General features: G+C 48.9%; 2 protein-coding genes across 6 annotated transcripts in view; both read right to left on the minus strand.

Moving 5' to 3' along the window:
- Positions 1–281: 281 nt before the first annotated feature.
- Positions 282–4,101, minus strand: SHISA4 (shisa family member 4). Its single transcript, XM_004028147.4, has 5 exons — positions 3,518–4,101; positions 2,969–3,140; positions 1,997–2,130; positions 1,020–1,187; positions 282–788 (listed from the first exon to the last, which is right to left on the minus strand). Exons 1-5 carry the CDS (start codon positions 3,588–3,590, stop codon positions 742–744), a joined length of 594 nt encoding a protein of 197 aa, XP_004028196.1. The 5' UTR covers positions 3,591–4,101; the 3' UTR covers positions 282–741.
- An 11,476-nt stretch (positions 4,102–15,577) lies between these two features.
- Positions 15,578–21,675, minus strand: part of IPO9 (importin 9) — a 48,572-nt gene continuing 42,474 nt past the window's right edge. For all 5 annotated transcript variants that reach the window (XM_063709714.1, XM_019028704.4, XM_019028710.3 and 2 more), the window contains 6 exons: positions 21,231–21,397; positions 19,576–19,709; positions 18,168–18,290; positions 17,604–17,708; positions 17,312–17,388; positions 15,578–16,595 (listed from right to left, as the gene is read on the minus strand). In XM_063709714.1, coding sequence (XP_063565784.1) covers positions 16,485–16,595; positions 17,312–17,388; positions 17,604–17,708; positions 18,168–18,290; positions 19,576–19,709; positions 21,231–21,397 — 717 coding nt within the window. In that variant the 3' untranslated portion in view covers positions 15,578–16,484. The remainder of the gene's footprint in view (positions 16,596–17,311; positions 17,389–17,603; positions 17,709–18,167; positions 18,291–19,575; positions 19,710–21,230; positions 21,398–21,675) is intronic.

The following is a 21,675-nucleotide window of genomic DNA, read 5'->3' on the forward strand; positions in this document are numbered from 1 at the left end:
GCTGTTGTAGAGCTGTTGATCCCTAGCAGGGAATATCTGTAGTGCAAACGAGCATCTCTTCAGAGCTGTGGCAAAATTCACCTCATTGTCTTTAGGAAGCCTTTAGGAAGCCAGGAACAGTCCGCCTTGGTCTGCTTGTGGATGGGGGTGAGGATGGTGCTGTGCTCCGGTGCTGGTGCTGGCCCTCCCCTACTTTTGGAATATGGAGTGGGCAACAGTCTGGGCCCAGCTGAAGGCAGTGTTCCTGGAAGGTGTGGATAGGTCCAATGATGCGACTGATATGAGTTATGTCTTTACAGCTTTAATCTAGCAGGCCAGAGATCTGGCCAGTGGGGCAGCCAGAGAGGAGGGCTACTGCCAGCTGCTGACGGAACCTCCTCCCTCCCCCAACCCCAGCCCAGAGGGGACAAACAGTAGGGCCCCAGCCTTCCTGGCTGGGATCTTGGGAGCAGAGGGACTATTTGAAAACAGGCACTGTGACCCAGGCTGTCATCTCCCTCCCTTGCCCCCAGTAAAAATAGCCCATAATTCCAAGCCCTCCCCCCAACCCCTCATAGTTCTAGTTCAGCTCCTGTTCCACTTCCCTGGGGCTCTGTCCCCAGTAGGGCCCAGGGCTTGGCTTGGTCTGGGGCCTGGTGGCTGGAGGACTCCTGCCACCCCCAGGACCAGATGCAGGTACAGGATGAGGGCATCTCCCAAGGTTGGCATCACTGAAGGGGCAGCAGAGACATGGCTGGTTCCTCAGGCTCCCGGGTAAGAGGGCTGTGGTGGCATATAGGGAGGAGGAGCTGAAAGCCAAAGAGACAGGATGAGGGTGAGTGGTGGCATAGGTGGACGAAAAGTAACACCCCTGCCCCCGGGGCAGACAGGACCCATAGGGAAGAGTGGGCCTGGAGGTTTCGGGCTAGAGGTGGAGGAAGTCTGGGAGAGGGAATCTGAGAATGAGAGAGGCACAGGGGAGGTCGCAGGTCAGGGGGTGGGGGAAGGCAGCAGCAAGGGGCTCCAGATTGCTTACTTACCCGCAGGGTTGTAGACTGGGGGCCCAGCTGGGTAGAGTGGATATTGGGGAGCAGGACCACTAGGTGGGTACATGAAGCCAGGCTGTGCGGGTGCAGGGCCAGCTTTGGGGTCCTGGGGGTATGGGTATACTGGCTGCACTGGGATGCCTGTCATTGGAATCTCCTGGCCTAGATGGGGGAGAAGGATCAGCATTCAGAGACCCATCTCCTATGGGAAGCCTCCTCCTCCTGCCCAGGAAACCAAGGTAAGCACCCTGGTGCTGGCCTCTGGCAAGCTCCAGGCTGGCCATCTTTGCCTCCCACACCCTGCTTGGCAGAGTTAAGCAGGGAGCTGTGCACGTGGCCCCAGCTGGTCAATCTGTGTTTAGCAAGTTTGCTCCCCTCAGCAGGTTTCAGAGACCTCATGAACCAGGGAGCACAGCCCAGGGAATATCTCACTTGGGCAAGAAGGGGACAGCTCAGGGCTGGTATCCTGTAATCCAGCAGAGCTGCCACTAAGAGGGTCTTCTCCTAGCCCTTCCCTCCCACACCGATCTCCTGTATGGCATCACTGTCCCCATGTCTATCAGGTTGTGGCATATGTGCATCATATGCCAACACTCAGGCACATATTTTGCCATCCACTGGAGCACACTCAATGTTCATCACTACAGACCTGACCCCGTGTACTTACTAAGAGTCATATGCATGCATACACCCACTGCACCCACTATTGTTGACAGACTGCACTCCTGTACACATTTGAATCTTCATGTGTATGCACAGAAATGCACACAAAGTCTGATGTTCCATATATCCCAGGCACATTCTAATATTCACGGGTTTACAAGCATTTTTCTGGGTTTTCATGCTGGCAAGTGTGTGTATACAGAAGCACATACTACTACAGAATTTACCCAATCCATGAACTCTCTGCTGCCCATTATTGGACTTAGCCCAGCCCATCTGAGGCCCATCTTGCCCAGTACTGGGTGTACCTTCAAATGGGCTCTGGAGCTGCTGGCGCCGGCGGTACAGGTAGCAACAGGAACAGAGGAAGCAGCAGATGGTGGTGGCAACCACAGCAACAAAGAGGATCACAGCTGAGGCGATGCCTGCTATGGTCTTGGGACTTTAGACAAAGAACAGGTCCTCTCACCTTCCAACACTCATAGGACGGAGTCCTCATTATGCTGGCTCCAACTCCTGGCCAGCAGGGGGGCCATGGCATGCTGAGATTTGGGGTTCCTTGTGGGGCTCTGCCCAGTCCCTGTGAAGGAGATCTTAGAGGACCTCCACTTCCCAGAAGGCTATGCTGCCTGGCTGGCTAGTGTGAAGCATACGGGGATTTGCAGTGCGCCCCCAACCATTGCTTTTATATCTACAACTTAAATGATTAGACATACAGCATAACACTGAAAGGAGCCTTAGAAATAATCTAGAGCCATTTTTTCCAAACCCCGCTTCAATCAGAAGTCTCCATATCTATTTTATATATGATATATTAAAAAAAAAGTTTGACAACCACTAATTTGGCAAGCAATGACCCATAGAAGGCAAGTGTCTTCTCCAAGATCACACGGCTAGTAAGAAGTGGACCTGGGAATCAAACCCAAGTCTCCTGCCTTCGTGCCAGAGCTTCTTCCACAAAGCTACACTGTCGTCCGGGTGTTAACCTTGAACCCTCCCTCTCCATGACCTGGCAGGACCAAAGGGAGGGCTCCAGAAAGAACCTGGAAACCCCTGGCCCAGTCAAAGCCTATGAAGGTAACTAACATGCCTTTTCTGGAAGTCCCAGGCACCGGCACCTAAGCACCTAGCTCTGCCGCCAGGCTTGAGTCCTGGTGACTTTATTCAGCTAAGAATGTGGAGGTCGACAATGGAGGAGGCAGGAGTCCGGGAGGGAGGAAGAGGAGGCCTCTGGAGAAAAGGATAGAGGAGGGGGTGAGGGTGAGGAGGCAGGAACCCACCTGAAGGCCAGGCAGTGCTTCTGCTGCCTCTCGGTGATGAGCAAGGTCAGGTCCCTGCAGCAGTACCGATGGTAGCAGGTCCCGCAGCAGAAGGTGAAGAACTCGCAGTTAAACCCCGGATGCCAGGAGCCATTCCGGTCCAGGTACCACAGGCAGTCCTCGCCGGCCAGCGCTGCGGGCAGGGATTGGGGGTGCCCAGTGGCCACCAGGCCAGTTCATCCCCAGCCGCGCTCGGCCCCACTCCCCCGGCGGTCCCCAGCCTGACGGCTCCCGAACACTGAGGGTTGCCCCTTGTCTCCACCCTGAGGGTCTCAGCCCCAGAGCCCCCGAGGCCTCTGCCTGAAGCTGACCCTGCACCCCGGGATCAGCCTCCCATGGCCCAGCATCCTGGAGCTCCCTCTTCCCGCTTCTTGAGGACCCAGCAACACCCAAGGCTCCCGTGACAGCCGGAGGGTCTCGGAGAAGCCCCGAGCCCAAGCCCCTCGGATCGGTCCCTCCCCTTCCTCCGCCCCCATCCCACTCCTGCCGCATCACTCCCCATCCCCTTACCCAGGGGAGCCCCCAGCACCAACAGAGCGATTGCGGTGAGCGGCGCGGCCCGGCGGAGCCCCGCGGGTGGCATGGTGGGGGCTGGGCGCGGCCGGGGTCGGGCCTCCCAGAGAAGGGACCGCAGGACCAAGCCGGCCAGCTGGAGCTGCAGCGGGGCCCAGCCCGCGGCCAGGCTCGGGCTCCTCTTCCGCCTCCTCTGGGGGTGGGACTAAGCGCCCCGCCCGCGCTAACCCAGCCGGCGCGGCTCCGCGCAGCGCCCAGGAGTCCACCCACCAGCGACGCCCACCTAGCCTCTGGAGCTGGGTGCCCCTCACCCAGCAGAGCACTGCCCTGCTCCCCCTGTCCCCGGCTCCGCGGTGGTTCCTCCCATCCGAGCCACCATGGGCACCGCGGGCAGTTGGGCACTGCGGCCAGGGAAGCCTGGCTGTGTCCTGGACCCGCCCCCGGCCTGGGCCCAATCACTATGCTGGACTCCAGAAGCCCTGATCCTGGTGCCACCTCCGAATGCCCAGACACATGGGCCAACCCTGGAGGAGCAGGGCTGGACCTTCACTTGTTGGGGACCTCCTCTGCCGCGTCCAGCCTGGGACATCCTGTTGGGGGCGGAGAGGGAAAGAGGCTGGATGTCACCCCGCCCCCATTCCCAGAACACAAGCACTCATTGAGAGGCATTCAGAGTGGCTTTGTCCCCAGCGGTGCCCACAGGCCTGGACCCTGCCAGCTGCACTGGCTCCCTACGATGGACCCTTCCCCCTTCAAGTGGACAGAGCTGGCATGCACCAGCCCATGGCCTCACTAGCAGGGAAGGCAGGCTGCTGGGGCCACCTGGGGCCCATCCAGTTAAACACTCTTCACAGTGAAAGCCCTTCACAGAGCAAGCCTGTACTGCAATAGCCACCGGAGCATAGGGAGGGCAACAGTTAATTTCAGGTGGGCAACAGTTAATTCCAGGTGGAGACAGTGTTTTAGGATAGGAGAGGTCTTCACAGGTTTATACTGAGTGCCAGTGAATATGCCCCATGCTACATGAGGTACCCTCCGAGGAACTGCAAATTAAGCCAGGGAGATCATCAAAAGCCTACCTTAATCCCCTGCCATGTACACCCTTTCACACACTTCTGGGCTTCCACATCTACCTCACTGGAATCTTTCCACAACTCCATGAACTAAGCAAGGTTCATCAGTGTTATCAATCGCATTTCACAGACTGAGAAACTAGGACTCATGGAGGTTAAAGAACTTGTTCAAGGTAATACAGCCAGTAAATGGTAGAGGCATCAGGAAGACCCAAATCTAAATCAGGGTTGATCCCCAGCCACAACAGCAGACAGTGTAGACAGCAAGTATTTCTTGTGTTCTGGGGTGAGAGAATCACACCCCAGAATCACACCAAATCCATGGAAGGCCCAGTAGAATCTTAGTAGGTTAGGGAAGGACAGCCGAAAGAGGAGCTACCCCATCCTGGGCCCCTGTGGGTGCTGGCACACCTACCCAAGAGAGCTGGAATAGGAGAGGATAGGCTCCTGCCCCAGAAAGTTGCTGGTAGCCTGATGGGTAAGAGTATGTCCTCACGCAGGACACAGTCATAAATGCAGCAGCAGGGACAAAGAGAGACGCCTCTGAATCCAGCACCACCTACTCAGTGTGCCCATTGCCATCCATCTCCTCTTTCCTACACTAAAAGCTCCACGACTGCAGGGACCACGTGGCTGTGTTCAATGTTGCCATCCAGCCCTAGCCATCAGTGTTGTCATTGTTGGTTGAATCATCTTCAGATAAGGGACTGTCTTTCCTGCCCAGGGCTGAATCTCCCATATGTACCCTTGACCCCTGCTGATTTGTCTCTTCATTATCCCATCTCTTTAGTGTCTTTAGCTTCTCACACCTTACCAGCTTCTTTTCCCTAGGAAATCTCAAGTCTCTCCTATTTAAAGCAAACCAAACCAAACCAAACCACATCCTTCCTAAAACTCATCCCTCTCTAACTACTTTCCTGCTTTTTTCTCCAACTAGCCCTCCTCAAAGTGTATACCCCTAGTTGACACTTCCAGCTTGCAATGACACCTAGCACGCACCAACATCATCAGTGATTTTCTAATTGCAAAATTCTAAGAATGTGTTTCAGTTCATGGGATGGGAGGTGACTAGACTAGGAGAGAGTGAAGAGAGGGGGCTGTGGGCCAACCAGAGGGGAGAACTGGCTGCACTGGGAGAACTGGCACTTCTTACCTTGACAAGGGATGCTGGAGCCTGGAGATGGAGAGCTGGGGCTAGCTTATGTCGCCATAATGAACCTGGGTCTTGAAAGAGTCGGTAGATTGGCCAGGAGTGAGGAGGGGCTTGGGTGGGAGGACTGGGGGCCCTGGAAGAAGTTGTCTAAATCTTCAGGCCTGGAAGGGCTTCACTACACCTTCTCTAGGTAAGGGCAGGCAGGAATACCCACCGCTCACCAAGCTGGTCTCTTAATCCCCAGAAAGGGAAATAAACGCTTTCCTGGAAAAGAGGAGGCAGAGTAATTTGTGATCAGATGAGACAAAACATAGGCTTTGCCAGTAGGAGGTTCTCCTCAGGGTGTCTGGAATATGATGGTAATGGTAACACCAGCAGCGAACATTGCCGATGAGCTCATCCCATTGTACAGATGAGAAAACTGAAGTTGGAAGAACTTCAATTCCCCCAGTTCACACTGCTGGGATTTGCAGTTGGACTTTTGTGGCTTCAAATCCCAGGCGCTTCAGCTTCACCACCTGCTTCTCTTTAAACAAGTCTAAAGGGCCAGGCACGGTGGCTCACGCTTGTAATCCCAACACTTTGGGAGGCCAAGGCAGGCAGATCACCTGAGGTCGGGAGTTGGAGACCAGCCTGATCAACATGTAGAAACCCCGTCTCTACTAAAAATACAAAATTAGCTGGGTGTGGTGGCACATGCCTGTAATCCTAGCTGCTCGGGAGGCTGAGGCAGGAGAATCACTTGAACCCGGGAGGCTTGAACCCGGGAATCGCCATTGCATTCCAGCCTGGGCAACAAGAGCGAAACTCCGTCTCAAACAAACAAAAAAACAAGTCTAAAATGCTCAGTGCTATGCCTGGCATAAAAAGCATGTATTCAGGGAAACTTTGATGCCCAGCCCTTCTCTAGCAGGCCTCTGCATGTGGTGAGAAGGTAGCCAGAGATATCTGGAGTGGGGAAAGGCAGGAGGAGGGGAAGGGCTGGGACCCTGCCTGTGACCCACTTTGGGCTTGGCTGGGGGCTGTGGTAGGAGTGCTCTGCTGAGTCACCTCACTCCTGGGCTGAATGACCAGCCCAGGGCTCCTCCCAACTTCTTCCATGCTCCTCTATCAGAGCAGACTGACACAGGCATTCCTGAGGCCTTCGTTACTTTCCTGGGCCATGAGCCCTGGAGGCTCCATCCCACCCTGGTCCTACCCCACCCATGCTGTTTGGCCGTGGAGGCTCCTGCCTCCACTTTTGTCTGGCCAGTGGTTTGTTGAACCATTCCAAGATAAGGGAAACTCCATTCCTTTCCTAATTCCTGCCTCTAGTCAGTCAGTGCTCTCCAGGAATGCACTCTACATTACTCTGCCCTCCTTTTTTCTATTCCTCCTTGCCCAGCCTCTGGCAACCCAACTCCTGCAGACAGGTAATTATACATTCCCCCACTCCATAGGACCCTGAGTTCTTAACTCTGATTTAATGTCAGACCCTTCCTGGAGAGTCTTGGACACACTAATTCTCCTTGCAGTCCACAGCTAGGAAGAGTAAGGCCTAGGACAGCACCAGGACTTGGCCAAGTCTCATGGCTTAGTTGGGGAACCAGGTCTTTTGGCTCTCACTGCCCCGGAATAAACAAACATCTCTCTTAAATCAGAATGCTTTTCTTGGCGTCTAGCTTTAATCTTTCTTGCTGTAAATGAAAGACTGTCTCCTGTGTTTGTCCTCTTGGTGGGAGGGACTTGCAAGTGGAGGGTGGGTGAAGGACAGTGAGGATGAGCCTCACTGCTGCCAAGCTACTGGTAAGAAGGAGCACTCTTCCATGTAACAAAGTTGCACAAGTATCCTACACATTTATATATATATATATATGGAGTACTCTTCTCCAGAAGGACTTTTTACCAATGCCTTTGTAGGATTGCCTCTCCCAGAACGCCAGGCTTCTGCTTGTTTGTAGAGTGGCCAGGACAGCCTGGGCCTCAGGAAAGAAGGGGGTGTAGCCAGGCTGGCTTGGATGGCAGCTGTGAGCAGCCCCCTACTCAGGCACACTCTGGGTGGCTGTGGGAGCAGCAGCAGTCCCAGGCAGCCAAGGCCTGGCCTCAGGAGCCCAGCCCAGCCAGTGGGGCAGATGGGGAGGGCCAGGTTATCTTTAAATGGCACCTTACTCAGCCTGCCACTCTGCCAGTTGGGCAGGATGGCGGTAGACAAGTGTTATTTTGGGATCTGAGGGCAAGGGAGGAAGGCTCTGTTTATAGCTCTCTCCTTTCTGAACCTACTCTCTCTCCTGGGGAGGATTTGGGGCCATGGGCCTCAGCCCTCCAGCTGACCCTTTCCAACCTAAGGTTTCTGTTTTCAGCCTAGCTGTTAGCCATCTGCACAGATGGGAGTGTCGAATCTACAGAGGCACAGGGTTTCTCAGAAAGGCCAGCTCTGTAAAGGCAGGTTTAGGTGGTGACAACTGCATTAGACTTGGGATCAGACTAATAATAGGTAACATTAACACTTACTATGAGGCAGCACTACGAAGTGCTTTGTGTTATATTAACTTTATTTAATCCTCACAATCACTCCATGAAACAGATAACTAGTATTATACTTGTTCTGTGGATTAGAAAATGCAGACATAATTTAAGCAGCTTGTCCAAAGTCACCCAACAGGCAAGTGGCAAAGCCAGGGTTCAAATCCAGGCAGTCTAGCTCCGGAGTCCATGCTCTGAACCACTAACTAGATATGAGTCCTGCTCTGCCACTTACTGGTTCTGCAAACTTGAAGGAACCACTCCCCCTCTGGTCTTGGCTTCCTCTTTTGGAAACGGACTACCGTTCGGTTCGACCTACTAGAATCCCCAAGTTAGAACTAGCAGAGACACTCTGATCCATTGTGTCTCTCTCCCTGTTCAAGGGAAAAAGAACTTACTCAAGGTCACACAACGGGGCACTGGCCCTAGTTTCTGTGCTCTTGCTGTGAACCTCCCTGTGGCAGGGATGAGTCAACGGAGCTGACGAGGGATATTAGTTATGAATTTGCAATCACAAAATCAGGTGTGGAAGAAATACATTTATTTTCTTTTAACCAAAATAGATGAGAATGAGTCTCTATCCTGCTACCTGGTTTGTTGTTATTATGGTTTGTTCCCCTCTCCAGAATCACGAAAAGGTCCTGGGGTCTCACACAGTGCAAAACATTGAGGTGAGCCCTCTAAGCCTTGGTCTGCACAGGTTCTGCTCATACATGCTCTTAAGCTTGCAAATTCAGAAGTGTTGGTCTGTGTGCCCCAGGTATAAGAGACCTTCCCAGGGAGCCTTGGTGACCAGGGCCCAGCATCCCTGGGGACTCCATGCAGCCTTTTCCCTAGGAAGTTCTATCATCTCCAGGTGCTTTGCCACAATCAGGGCAGGATTCTCACCGCTCATAGGCCCCGTGGACTTCTGTGTCCCCTACTTATCTTTTGGAAAACTACCCCCCTTTTTCTCTCCCCTTCTTCCTCCGGGACCCTGGGCCTAATTGCAGTTCACTAGAGCTTTCACCATAGGGTCCAGAAGCACAGCTATTCTCATGCAGTCCTGCTGTCCACCCTACAAAAGCAACTAAGGCAAGGAAATGCAAAGAATTCAGGTATGTTCTTGGACTAAGTTGTGTGGGTGGGGGGAATCTAGTGAAAGCAAATTAATACACCGATAGTTTATGTCACACAGCTAACCACAGAAAAACTGTTTAGTAGGTGGAAGGCAAGAGCTGGGCCTACCACCTGTTTCTATCATGTTCCTCAGGCAGGGCTGCAGTGCTACAATTCATTCCTCAGAGCGGTCCTCCCAAAGGCTCACCAAGACCCTAATTTAGCAGCAGCATGTGTGAAATTGAACTGAGTCACAGTGTAATCCAGTGAGTCAGGGAGAATGAGCCAAACATAGCTCCCAGCTATGGGTGGGGGATAGGATGGGACATCTTCCACCACTAGAGGTGCTTTAATGAAGTCATCCTTAATTCTAACTACAATCCTGTGAGGTAGGTATTAGTTCCCTATCTTACAGAGATGAGGGAACCAAGGCTTGAAGGAAATGTCACTTGCCGCAGCTATGTAATCATGCCAAGTCAGAACAACTCAAGCCTGGGAGGGACTTCTAGGCCTCCTAGTCAGGCCAGTAGTTCCTCATTGCTTTTCTTCCTACAGCACATTTGCTACCATATCATGTATTCTACACAGGTTTAAAAACCCTAGTATAATTTTCAATTTTAGGAAGCCAGCAGTAATGCCACCCTTTTCCCAGTTACTCAAAAAAGGAAAAAAACTGGAATGTAAGTGTCAATAGATGGCAAATGTTGACCTGTACCATCCATTAGAGAAACTTAAATTCACAAAAATTAGTTTTTTTTTTTTTTGAGACAGAGTCTCGCTCTGTCGCCCAGGCTGGAGTGTAGTGGCATGATCTTGGCTCACTGCAACCTCTGCCTCCCGGGTTCAAGCAATTCTCCTGCTTCAGCTGCCTGAGTAGCTAGGATTATAGGCATGCGCCACCACGCCCAGCTAATTTTTTTGTATTTTTAGTAGAGACGGGGTTTCACCATGCTGGCCAGGCTGGTCTTGAATTCTTGATCTCGTGATCCGCCTGCCTCGGCTTCCCAAAGTGCTGGGATTACAGGTGTGAGCCACCATGCCCGGCCTACAAAAATTGGAATTTTATTGCGATTACTTTTGGGTGCTTTGCTACTGGAATCTTGGTAAAGTATGGTTAAGACCTGGTCTAAATCCCTGTGAGAATGGGGAATTTTCCCGTGACTGCTAACTAAAGGTCTAGCCTCTGATAGAGCACTTGGATTGATGAGGAGGAACTCACTGCAACATTTTAAGACAATTCATTCCACAGCTCTCACTTTTGGAAAATCCTTACTTGTCAGTCTTTAAGTCCTACTGACTTTATCTTGTCAACATCTCTAATCCAGCTCTTCCACCCTATCCCCTCTAGTTACAACCTTAGTCCAGGCTCTGGGTTTTCCCACCTGGACTGCTGTAGCTGCTGCCAGACTGCATTCCTTTCTCCCATCTCCCACCCCTTCAATCCAGGTTCCAAGTCACCCTTCTAGTCACATTTGGATCAACACTGCAACACTTTTCTAAGACACAAAACCTGATCACTTCCCTGTTTAGTAATCTTGGGTAGTCTCCCATTCTCTAGAGGAAGCAGGTCTTGAAGGATCCTTCACAATCTGCCCCCCACTTGTCCTTCCAGCTTTATTTCTGGCCAGGACTCCCATGAACTTAAGCATAAATATCAGTACTTTTAATGTGCTTATAAGGTCTGAAAATGAAATTGTTTCATGACGGCCTTTTCTTACTTTTTCTCTGCAATGTCTTACCCCACTCTCGTCTGCCTGGCAAATGCACAGGAAAGGCAAAACAAATAGGCAACAAGTACAAGCTGCTTGGACTATAATCACACGCTTGCAGGGTGACCTTTGATAGGTTAACAATATCTGTCTGCTTCAGTTTCATCAATCTGTAAAACTGGGTGAGCAAAGTGGACTACTTTGTAAGGTTAGTAGGTGGTCTAAGTGAGGTAAAAGTATTTAGCATACCCACTGGCATTTAAATACTCCAGAAGCAGGTATTGTTAGCTCCTTGCAAGTGTTCAAGGGTTGCCTTCTCCATGCAACTTACCCGACTTCCTCCCCCAGGTTACCATTAGCCAGTTCCTTTTTTGTGCAGTGGGAACTAAACCCAGTACACTTATTTCTCTCACAGCACTCCCCACATTTATTATACTACAGATGCTTTTCAGCTTATAATGGGGCTACATCCCAATAAACCCAACAAAAGTTGAAAATACCGTTAAGTGAAAAATGCATTTAATACACCTAGGCTACCTTAAACCTACTCAGATCACTTACATTAGCTTACAGTTGGGCAAACTCATCTAACACAAAGCCTATTTTATAATAAAGTATTGAATGTCTCATGTAATTTATTGAATACTGTATTGATTGTATGGATACTTGAAGTACTGTTTCTACCGAATGTGTATAGCTTTTGCACAATCCTAAAGTTGAGAAACTGGAAGTCAAACCATCATTATGTTCAGGCCCATCTGTATTTCTGACCCCCTACTAGACTAGCTCCTTGAGGGAAAGGGCCAAAGCCCTCCAGCATTTAGCACCGGCCTTGCATATCTAATAGAGGTTCAACGTTCACTGAAATGGGGTTGGGGGGAAGAGTAGCCAGAAATTGGCCTTTTATTTCCTACTTACTGATCATGGGTCAGCTTAGCTGGGGTGCAAAAGTATAGTATGTATTTCACTGGACCATCCTTGAACTTCCCAAAGCCATGTCCTGTTTCCTCTTGTCTTCTCTAAGCTAAGCATTCTTAGCTCCTTCAAGCTTCTTTTCCTTGACACGATTTGTCCTCTACATCTTAGCCTTCCTCTGGCAGAGGACTCATCTGTCAGGGAGCCTCCGGTTGAGCACCAGAAGGGAACATGGCAATGAGGATCACTGATAGGCACAGGAAGACTGAAAGGACCTTCCACACTACCCTAGACAACCTGTTTTTATTATCTCATCCTAGAACCACACTGGAGTCTTTTGGACACATTAACAGTTCCTGGCATAATAAACTTTTTTTATTTTAAGAGACAAGGTCTTGCCACATTGCCCAGACTGGTCTCAAACTCTTGGGCTTAAGTGATCTGCCCTCCTCAGCCTCCTAAAGTGCTGGGATTACATGGGTGTGGCACCACACCTGGCCCTCCTGGCATAATAAACTTTATTTTTTGAGAAAGAATCTTGCTCTGTTGCCCAGGCTGGAGTGCAATGGTGTGATCTCGACTCACCGCAACCTCTGTCTCCCAGGTTCAAGTGATTCTCCCGCCTCAGCCTCCTGAGTAGCTGGGATTACAGGCGCGTGCCACCATGCCAATTTTTTTATTTTTAGTAGAGGCGGGGTTTCACCACATTGGCCAGGCTGGTCTCGAACTCCTGATCTCAGCTGATTTACCCACCTAGACCTCCCAAAGTGCTGGGATTACAGGTGTGAGCCACCACACCCAGCCATTAAACTCTTAGCAGCACGAAATACTGTTAGTGAGAGCACAGTACTCTATAGTCCTCAACTCTTTGCACAGATGTTATTATCAATCTGCATTTACTGAAATGTTACATTTAGATTCTGCTCATTTTTATAGGTTGTAATGGTATTTGTTTGGATCCTAAATTTGGATTCTAAATTGTCATCCTTCCTAAGGGTTTCTTATTATCTAAAAATTTGATCAGCACTCCTAATTTACTAGTACTATCTCTTGTGTAAATGGCTTCAAATTCTTTTGTGGAATGGGTAAGGCATAAAAAAAGTCATCTGTCACTAATATCAAAGGAGGGGCCAAGGACACAGCCCTGGGGGAACTTACCAGGTCAACCCACAATGGGTGAATTTATAGTTTGTTAGTTAGTGGTCAGTTACCAACTTCTCTGTCTGTCTAATGCTTTGACTAAAATGTCCAGATTATTTACCTAGTTAACAAAATTAAAGAAGATTCTAAGACCAGTTTAGCATCATTTTCTCTGAAGTCCATAATGAATGTCTGTTAAACTCTCATCACTCTTATTTAGGTGCTTTTGTGTCATTTGTTGTAGGTTCATTCTCCCAAATCAATGTCACTTATACGTCTGTAACTTGTGTTATCAGCTTCCTTCCTACGGTTTTAACTTCTTTTCAGTCTTATAGCATTCCTTCCATTTTCCTTTCAGTTCACTCCAATAAAAGCTCGACAAACTCCTGGGAACCCCTTGGTGCTCCAGCTGCTGTTTACCAGTCAGGAGACTAAAATGTCTCACAGCAGCTAAGTGCTCTTTTTTATTTTTACCTCATTTGTCTTACCTTGAACTTTTTAGTTCCTTGTAACCACTTAGCCCTGCCCTTTTCAGACTGAAGCTAGTTCTCTTTGGCCAAAGACAGGAGACAAAATATGGTCTAGAGTTTCTGTCAACACGTACTGGCCTCCAACAGATCTTTTTTCTTCCTGCTGACACTGGACACAGTCTCTCCACTCTTTTTCTCATCAACAGAATGGGAATATCCACTCTGTGAACCTGTTATAAAGGTTAAATGGGATAATGTATATGAAAATGCACTGGAAACACAATTAAGTACCTGCACACCGAGGGGTCCAAGACCTTCTGCTCTCACCCACAGCCGAGTATCTGTTAGCCAGGGGTAGCCCTTAAGTGATACTAGGGCCCTTTCCTCAGGACTCAAGTTCTCCTGAAGCAGGATGCCCAGTCCTCCCCCAAATCAGCATGAGAGCAGAAAGGACCCTTGCCAAAGGATTTAGGACCACTTTTGGCCTAGATATAGAATGTTTGTCTAATTAGCAGACCCAGAGGGACCCCCTCATTCTCAGTCTGTGTGTGGGAGCCTTAAGCCTTCCCAAGCTCAGCAGTTCAATGCTACTGGCATGAGACCATTCTTTTGTGCCAAAATCAGAGGCTGACTTGGCCTTATGCCTTTAGCACCAAATCCGACTGGCACCGCCTTGAGATAAACTATGGAGTCTGCAAGGCCGAGGGTGGTTTTCTCAGCAACACTTGGTCAGATCTGCCATCATTTCCCCAGTATCAGCAACTCCCACAATGCCATGTGAAGCAGCAGGGGCACAAGCAGTTAGCCTCAGAACCTGGCTGGCATGGACGACTGTGAACATGACCGCAGGCTTCTCAAAGGTAGTAAAAACTTTTAACTCTACTTCTTCCAATCTCAGTCATGGAGGCTGAACACTGGGGACACCTAGTGGCATGAAGAAATTACTAGCTACAATATCCTTGGGGCCATCCCCTTGAGTGGAGATTCAGATTCACTTTATATTCTTTCTCTTTTTTTTTTTTTTTTTGAGACAGAGTTTCGCTCCTCTTGTTGCCCAGGCTGTAGTGCAATGGTGCGATCTTGGCTTACTGCAACCTCTGCCTCCCAGGTTCAAGCGATTCTCCTGTCTCAGCCTCCCGAGTAGCTGGGATTACAAGTGCATGCCACCATGCCTGGCTAATTTTTGTATTTTTAGTAGAGACAGGGTTTCATCATGTTGGTCAGGCTGGTCTCAAACTCCTGACCTCTGGTGATCCGCTGGCTTCGGCCTCCGAGAGTGCTGGGATTACAGGTGTGACGCACCACGCCCAGCCTATATTCTATTTCTTCTTTGTGAGAATATCAATCTAAAGAAATATTCTGTGGTTATTAAAAATGGGGCACCAGATGTGGGCACTACCAAAAAAAAGGGGAACACAGGTTTCATCTTTCTCCCCATGATTTGTGTGTGTGTGTGTGTGTGTTTGTGTGTGATTGAGTCTCGCCTTGGAATGCAATGGTGTGATATCGGTTCACTGCAACCTCTGCTTCCCAAGTTCAAGCGATTCTCCTGCCTCAGCACCGCAAGTTAACTGGGATTACAGGCATGCACCACCATGCCCAGCTAATTTTTGTATTTTTAGTAGAAATGCGGGTTTCACTGTATTGGCCAGGCTAGCCTCAAACTCCTGATCTCAAGTGATCCGCCCACCTCAGCCTCCCAAAGTGCTCAGATTACAGGTGTTAGCCACCGCGCCCAGCCTCTCTCCATGATTTTCTAATCCTCATATACTCTTTGAACCCCAAACAGACTAAACTTCCCAATTAAGGAATCTCCCTTAAAAATATTTGATTAAACAATGCCAGTTCTTTAAGAATCATTTCAGGCTATGTTTGCCAAGACACACTAGAATGTTTAGACAGGCTCCACCTAATCCTTTCCCCCATTACTTTTACTTACCTTCTAAAGGGAATAGAAGGCAAACAGGTGCTGAGACACCTTATACCATGCAACTAAATTCATTTGTAAAGATTACTTTACTGTCCTAGAAAAATACATGTTGTAAATTTGAGGGCTACAACTTAAGCACTTTAGAGGCTTCCTGAGGGAAAGGGGATAACCTTTGAATATCAGACTCTGTGGTAATGTGTGGGTGAGGCATATTAAATATAGTTGGGTCAGGTGGATTTAAAAAAAATCCCTTTTCCCCATTTTTTTTTTTTTTCTAAAAAAGGAAGATCAAATTGCCATCTGTCTGGCTTATTTTGTGTGTGCATGTATATATAGGAACAGCTTGAGGGGACGGGTTATGTCATGCAATGAGGCAAAAACAAGACGACCTCCTCTGACAGAGGAGCCTTAGTGTTGTAGAAGAGAAGCAAGGCTGAGGTCACTGGAAAGGCTTAGAATGAAGCTGCTCCTGCCTGTTCCTCCTGAGAACCCAGAGCAGCAGTGGTCCAGGGCACAAAGCATAATGATCTCTCACGAGGATTCCTATCTGAACACATCAGAAGTCCTACGAACATAGATAGGTCTGTTTTAGAATATAAATGGTAGTGACTTCCTGTGTTCCTGAGGCGGGGCAAAATAATCCATAAACACATAATCCTTCTGGGCAATAATGTTTCTGGACTCGCCAGCAGATGGCTCTAGGAACAGAGGTGGGGGTAGAGTCGGGGAGAAAAAAGGTTCTAGAGATGGGATGTCTTCAGGGGAACTTTGAGAAATGTCCTTTGTTCCAGCATTCCTAAGTGACGGCACTGGTGAGCCTGGTCTGAATTGTCATCAGCGTCACTGCCGAGGCCAAGGGCCAAGGGTCAAGATGCCACTTTAGGTTGAGAAGAAAGTGCATCTCAAGGCCAGTGAGGGCTGCAAAATGGTTTGCGGCTGGCCCAGAAGGAGCAAATGTAGAAAGGCTCCCCTTTTTAGATGCCGATGGTCTGTAGAACTCGCCTCTCGTTGTCATTAAGGTGGCCTGAAAACATTATGTAGCAGGGCTGCTGAGCAAACTGGCAGAGGAAATCTGTGAGATATGCCTGGAGGAAAGAGCAAGAGTGGCATTAGTGAGACATTGCAAGTCACCCATTTGCAGTGCAGCAAGAACCACAATCAAATGGCACAAGGAATGCTGGTTTTTAGACAAATGCCAGCTCCCTGAGGGATGGTCTTTCATGTTCTCGGATCTAGTTTAGGTAATCCACAGGGAAACAACATTCTTCCAAGGTTGTATCACCCCAAGGACCTTCACAACATAGCCTCTAGAAGATGAATTACAACATATCAAGTGCAAAGTTCCAGCCCACCCAAAACCCTGGACCACTCAACAAGACAGGAACTCTTTCCCATGAGGCTCCCATGTTAAATTATAAATGGATTTTTTTTTTTTTTTTGAACACAGGGTCTTGCTTTGTCACCCAGGCTCGAGTGCAGTGGTATGATCACGGCTCAATGCAGCCTTGACCTCTTGGCCTCAAGTGACCCTCCCACCTCAGCCTCCCGAGTAGCTGGGACCACAGGGGTGTGCCACTATGCCCAGATAATTTTTAAATTATTTGTAGAGACAGGGTGTCCCTGCTTTGCTCAGACTGGTCTTGAACTCCTGAGCTTAAGCAATCCTCTCGCCTTGACCTCCCAAAGTGTTGGGATTACAGGCATGAGCCACCATGCCTGGCTATAAATGGATTTGAGCCCATATTCCTGTTTCCATGGCCTGGGACATTGTCATTTGCAAGATATCTCTGGACACCCTCACCTGCAGATCAATCTGATAGAGAGGATCCTTCAGGGCATCAGGGTCATCTTCCTCATCATCCTCGTAGTAATCCTCCTCTGTTAGACATAGCCAACACAGGGCAGGTCAGGACAAAGGCCCATGATCAGGCCCTGAGTGGTGATATACTACCACATGACTGAGGCAGAAGGTGCAAAAGCCCAAGAAATGTCCCTGTGGGCCCACCTCTCCCCTTTCTTGGGTACCCCATTCTTGGGATCAGTGTGCCAAGAAAAGGTATTTACCATGGCTGTCCTCTTATCAAACAGCTTACCATATTTACTTGTAGCAAGAATGTCAGATAAAAGTTGGCCAGCTAAACCATCCTCCTCCTCCTCCTCTTCCTCCTCCTGGTCCTCCCACATATCATTGGAGTCATCTACTTGGAGATGAAAAGCAGCTAGAGCTAGAGCACATTTATGCATTTTCCCTCCCCAAATCCAAACAGGCCAGAATAGAAGGGCCCCAAAGGCTTCTGCAATGTGGCTTGTAGTCCCCAGTGAAAGAGAATCAGAAATGGCCAAACCCTCCTGGTTAGTCTCAATGAAAGAACCTGGAGATGTAAGTGTTGAGAGGCTCTTAAGAAGAATCAAACCAAAGAAGGGCTATGTTAGCTTGCCTCCTGGCTGCCTCCCACCCCAGCCTCTGGGAGATTTCATATGGCAGACTGGAGAAGCAGCTCTACATGCCTAGTGCCTAGCATGGTGCCAGCCACAGAGCAGCCATTCCATCAACTTTTTTTTTCAATTAGTGACTCAACAAACCAAGTTGATAATTTGACAATTTGTAACTTGATCTGCCAGGCTAAAAGTCTCCTGGGAGTAAGGGCCTGGTGCACCTTGACTCCACTCTGCAGGAGTGGCCTGGCGAGCGGCATTAGCCTCCATGACGTTGGAGAGCTCGTTGATGATCAGCTTTAGGATCTTGACCAGCAAAGGAATGTTTGTCCAGCGTTCTGGGTCTGGGAAGGAAGAAAAAGGTTTCAAGTCAGAGTGTCACTGAGCTTACTTCTGGAAGTATCCCTGTCCTCTCCTCAGTGCCACTCACCAGAGTTCACCACCCCTCAGACTTTCACTGTACCTGACTATATCCAGTCTCCAAAGAGTGATTTAAAGTTAAATAACTTTATTCTGTTTGGTATTGTAACAGTTCAGAAGCTGGGAGAGATGAGAGTTCAGGGATTAAAGGAGATACAGTTTTGTTAATAATAAAGCTCTGAAACCAAGGAACTGTATAGAGCCAGTACTCCAGTCCCAGTGACTTACAATTTGAGAGACAGTGGAGGTAATTATAAATCTACATTAAAGATAGCAGCTCTATACTCCCTACCTGCAAATCATTGGAGTTACAGGCCAAAGGCAACTCAGTAACAAAGACATGCTGACTATCTGTGCCCACGCTTCTGAACGAAGCTGGAAGCTGGGATGCTTGGTGCCTGAGACTATTTTTGTCTTTTTTTTTTCTTCAGACAGAGTTTCGCTCTTATTGCCCAGGCTGGAGTGCAATGGCGTGATCTTGGCTCACTGCAACCTCCACCTCCCGGGTTCAAGCGATTCTCCTGCCTCAGCCTCCCGAGTAGCTGGGATTACAGGCATGCGCCACCATGCCTGGCTAACTTTGTATTTTTGGTAGAGACGGGGTTTCTCTATGTTGGTCAGGCTGGTCTCGAACTCCCGGCCTCAGGCGATCCACCCACCTCGGCCTCCCAAAGTGCTGGGATTACAGGTGTGAGCCACCATGCCTGCATTTTTTTTTTTTTTTTTTTTTGAGACGGAGTCTCATTTTGTTGTCCAGGCTGGAATGCAGTGGCACGATCTTGGCTCACCGCAACCTCTGCCTCCCAGGTTCAAGCGATTCTCCTGCCTCAGCCTCCCAAGTAGCTGGGATTACAGGCGCCCACCACCACACCTGGCTAATTTTTGTATTTTTAGTAAAGAATTTCACCATGTTGGTCAGGCTAGTCTCAAACTCCTGACTTCAAGTGATCCATCTGCTCTGGCCTCCCACCAAGTGCTGGGATTACAGGCGTGAGCCACCATGCCCGGCCTATTTTTGTCCATTTTCCACAACAGGAAGAAACCATATGTTCTGATCCCTTTTACCTAAGTTTCCTGCTGCTTCTTTATCAAACCCATCACCAACAATTGTTTTAAAAATACACACCACAGTGCATTCCTTCCCTTCACCCAGGTATCCTTAGCCCCTTCTTATAGGGAGAGGATTGGAAGAATCGCAGCAGCACCCACTTTTGGCTGACTTAGAGCGGGTGCGGATGCCCTCATCCATGCTGTAGATCTCCTCTCCCTTCACACGGATATCCTGTAGCCGTTTGTCATCTGCATTGATGCCATGCTGGAGCAGCTTACAGAGTGCCACAGAGCTGGCAAGGAAGATCCAAAAAAAGGTCAATCAGCCGCCCATCTAGAGTTCACTCCAAGGAGATAAGCAATTATGTCCTAAGACCCTCTATTTGATAGTGAAAATTCCATTAACAACTAATTAGGAGAGCTAAGAGAGTTCAGCTGAAAATGAGACTTTAGAGTTCATGAGATGGTTTAATGAGATCTGTTCTTTTTTTGTTGTTGTTGTTGTTGTTTTTTGAGATAGGGTCTCATTCTGTCACCCAGGCTGAGTGCAGTGGTGTGATCATGGTTCACTGCAGCCTTGATCTCCCTGGGTTCAGGTGATCCTCCCACCTCAGCCTCCCAAGTAGCTGGGACTATAGGCATGAGCCACCGTGCCTGGCTAATTTTTGTATTTTTTTGGTAGACACAGGTTTCACCATGTTCCCCAGGTGGGTCTCAAGCAATTCACCCACCTCAGTCTTCCAAAGTGCCGGGATTACAGGTGACCTGTTCTTCTTGAACAAAGCTAAGGTTGCACCATATTGTAAGGTGCAACGAGGTGATAAGAATCAGTGGTATAAAAGTCCAGGATAAAAAGTTAGGAAGCCAGGGTTAGAAGGTTGGGTTTTTTATTTTTATTTTTTTAACAGTTTTGCTCGTCGCCCAGGCTGAAGTGCAATGGCGTGATCTGCCTCCTTGGTTCAAGCAATTCTCCTGCGTTAGCCTCCCGAGTAGCTGGGATTACAGGCACCCACAACCACATCCAGCTATTTTTTGTATTTATAGCAGAAACAGCGTTTCACCATGTTTGCCAGGCTGGTCTTGAACTCCTGGCCTTCGGTGATCTGCTCGCCTCAGCCTCCTAAAGTGCTGGGATTATAGGTGTGAGCCACTGTGCCTGGCCAAGGCTTGGGCTTATAAAGGAAAATAAGCCACTAGCAGCACTTAGCTGTGTGAAGTCTATGGTAGAGAAGGGATCTCTTGTAAACAGAGATCAGAAATATATAGGCTACCTGTGTTGACTGTCTTTTGGGGATTTCAAGATGGCAGCTATTCACATATGTGCGTTAGCAATAAAGAAAGATAGGGAAAAGGGAATACAGAGAGCCATTTGAAATGTCAAACAAAAATCAATGGAGCAAATCAGGAAAAAAAAGAAATATGTGTCAGGAGCGGTGGCTCACACCTGTAATCCCAGCACTTTGGGAGGCCGAAGTGGGCGGATCACTTGAGGTCAGGAGTTCAAGACCAGCCTGGCCAACATGGTGAAACCCTCTCTACTAAAAATACACACACACACACACACCAAAAAAAAAAAAAAAGAAAAAAAGAATTCGCTGGGTATGGTGGTGCACGTGTGTAATATTCGGATGGCTGAAGCAGGAGCAGGAGAATTGCTTGAACCTAGGAGGTGGAGGTTGCAGTGAGCCAAGATTGCGCCACTGCACTCCAGCCTGGGCGACAGAGCGAGACTGTCTCAAAAAAAAAAAAAAAAAAAAAAAAAAAAGAAATATGAGTGGGGGCAGAATGCCCAGAAAAGAAAGATGGGGTTCTACCTGACTTTGCCTTCATACTGTCCATAGAACAGGTGCTGTCGGCTTGTCCACTCAGCCATCACAAACTCTAGAGCAGGTTTGCCAGTAGGTCCTGGGAGGCTACACAGGAACTCCAAGAGAGGTTCTAGCTGAGTGTGCACCAGATGAGCGAACACCATGATCAGGGACTAGGAGAAAATAAGGACATTTGCTTCAGGGAAATCAATTTCAGAGACACAGGAGATGAGAGGGAACTAGCCAGTCAGATAAGAAATAGAGTCTACACTGAGGGTATTATCCACAGGACAAGAAAACATGGGAGATTTCCTTGTCCATGTTTCTTAGGCCAAACAGATCAGACAGGTCCCATTTTACTTAACTGTCCTACAAGGCTAGTAAGAGGGTAAAAATAACTCAGGACCAAAACACTAATTTTCATTTCTATCAGCCAGGGAGTAGGAAGCCC

The sequence above is a fragment of the Gorilla gorilla genome, chromosome 1 (genome assembly GCF_029281585.2).
Source record: "Gorilla gorilla gorilla isolate KB3781 chromosome 1, NHGRI_mGorGor1-v2.1_pri, whole genome shotgun sequence".
NCBI lineage: Eukaryota > Metazoa > Chordata > Mammalia > Primates > Hominidae > Gorilla > Gorilla gorilla.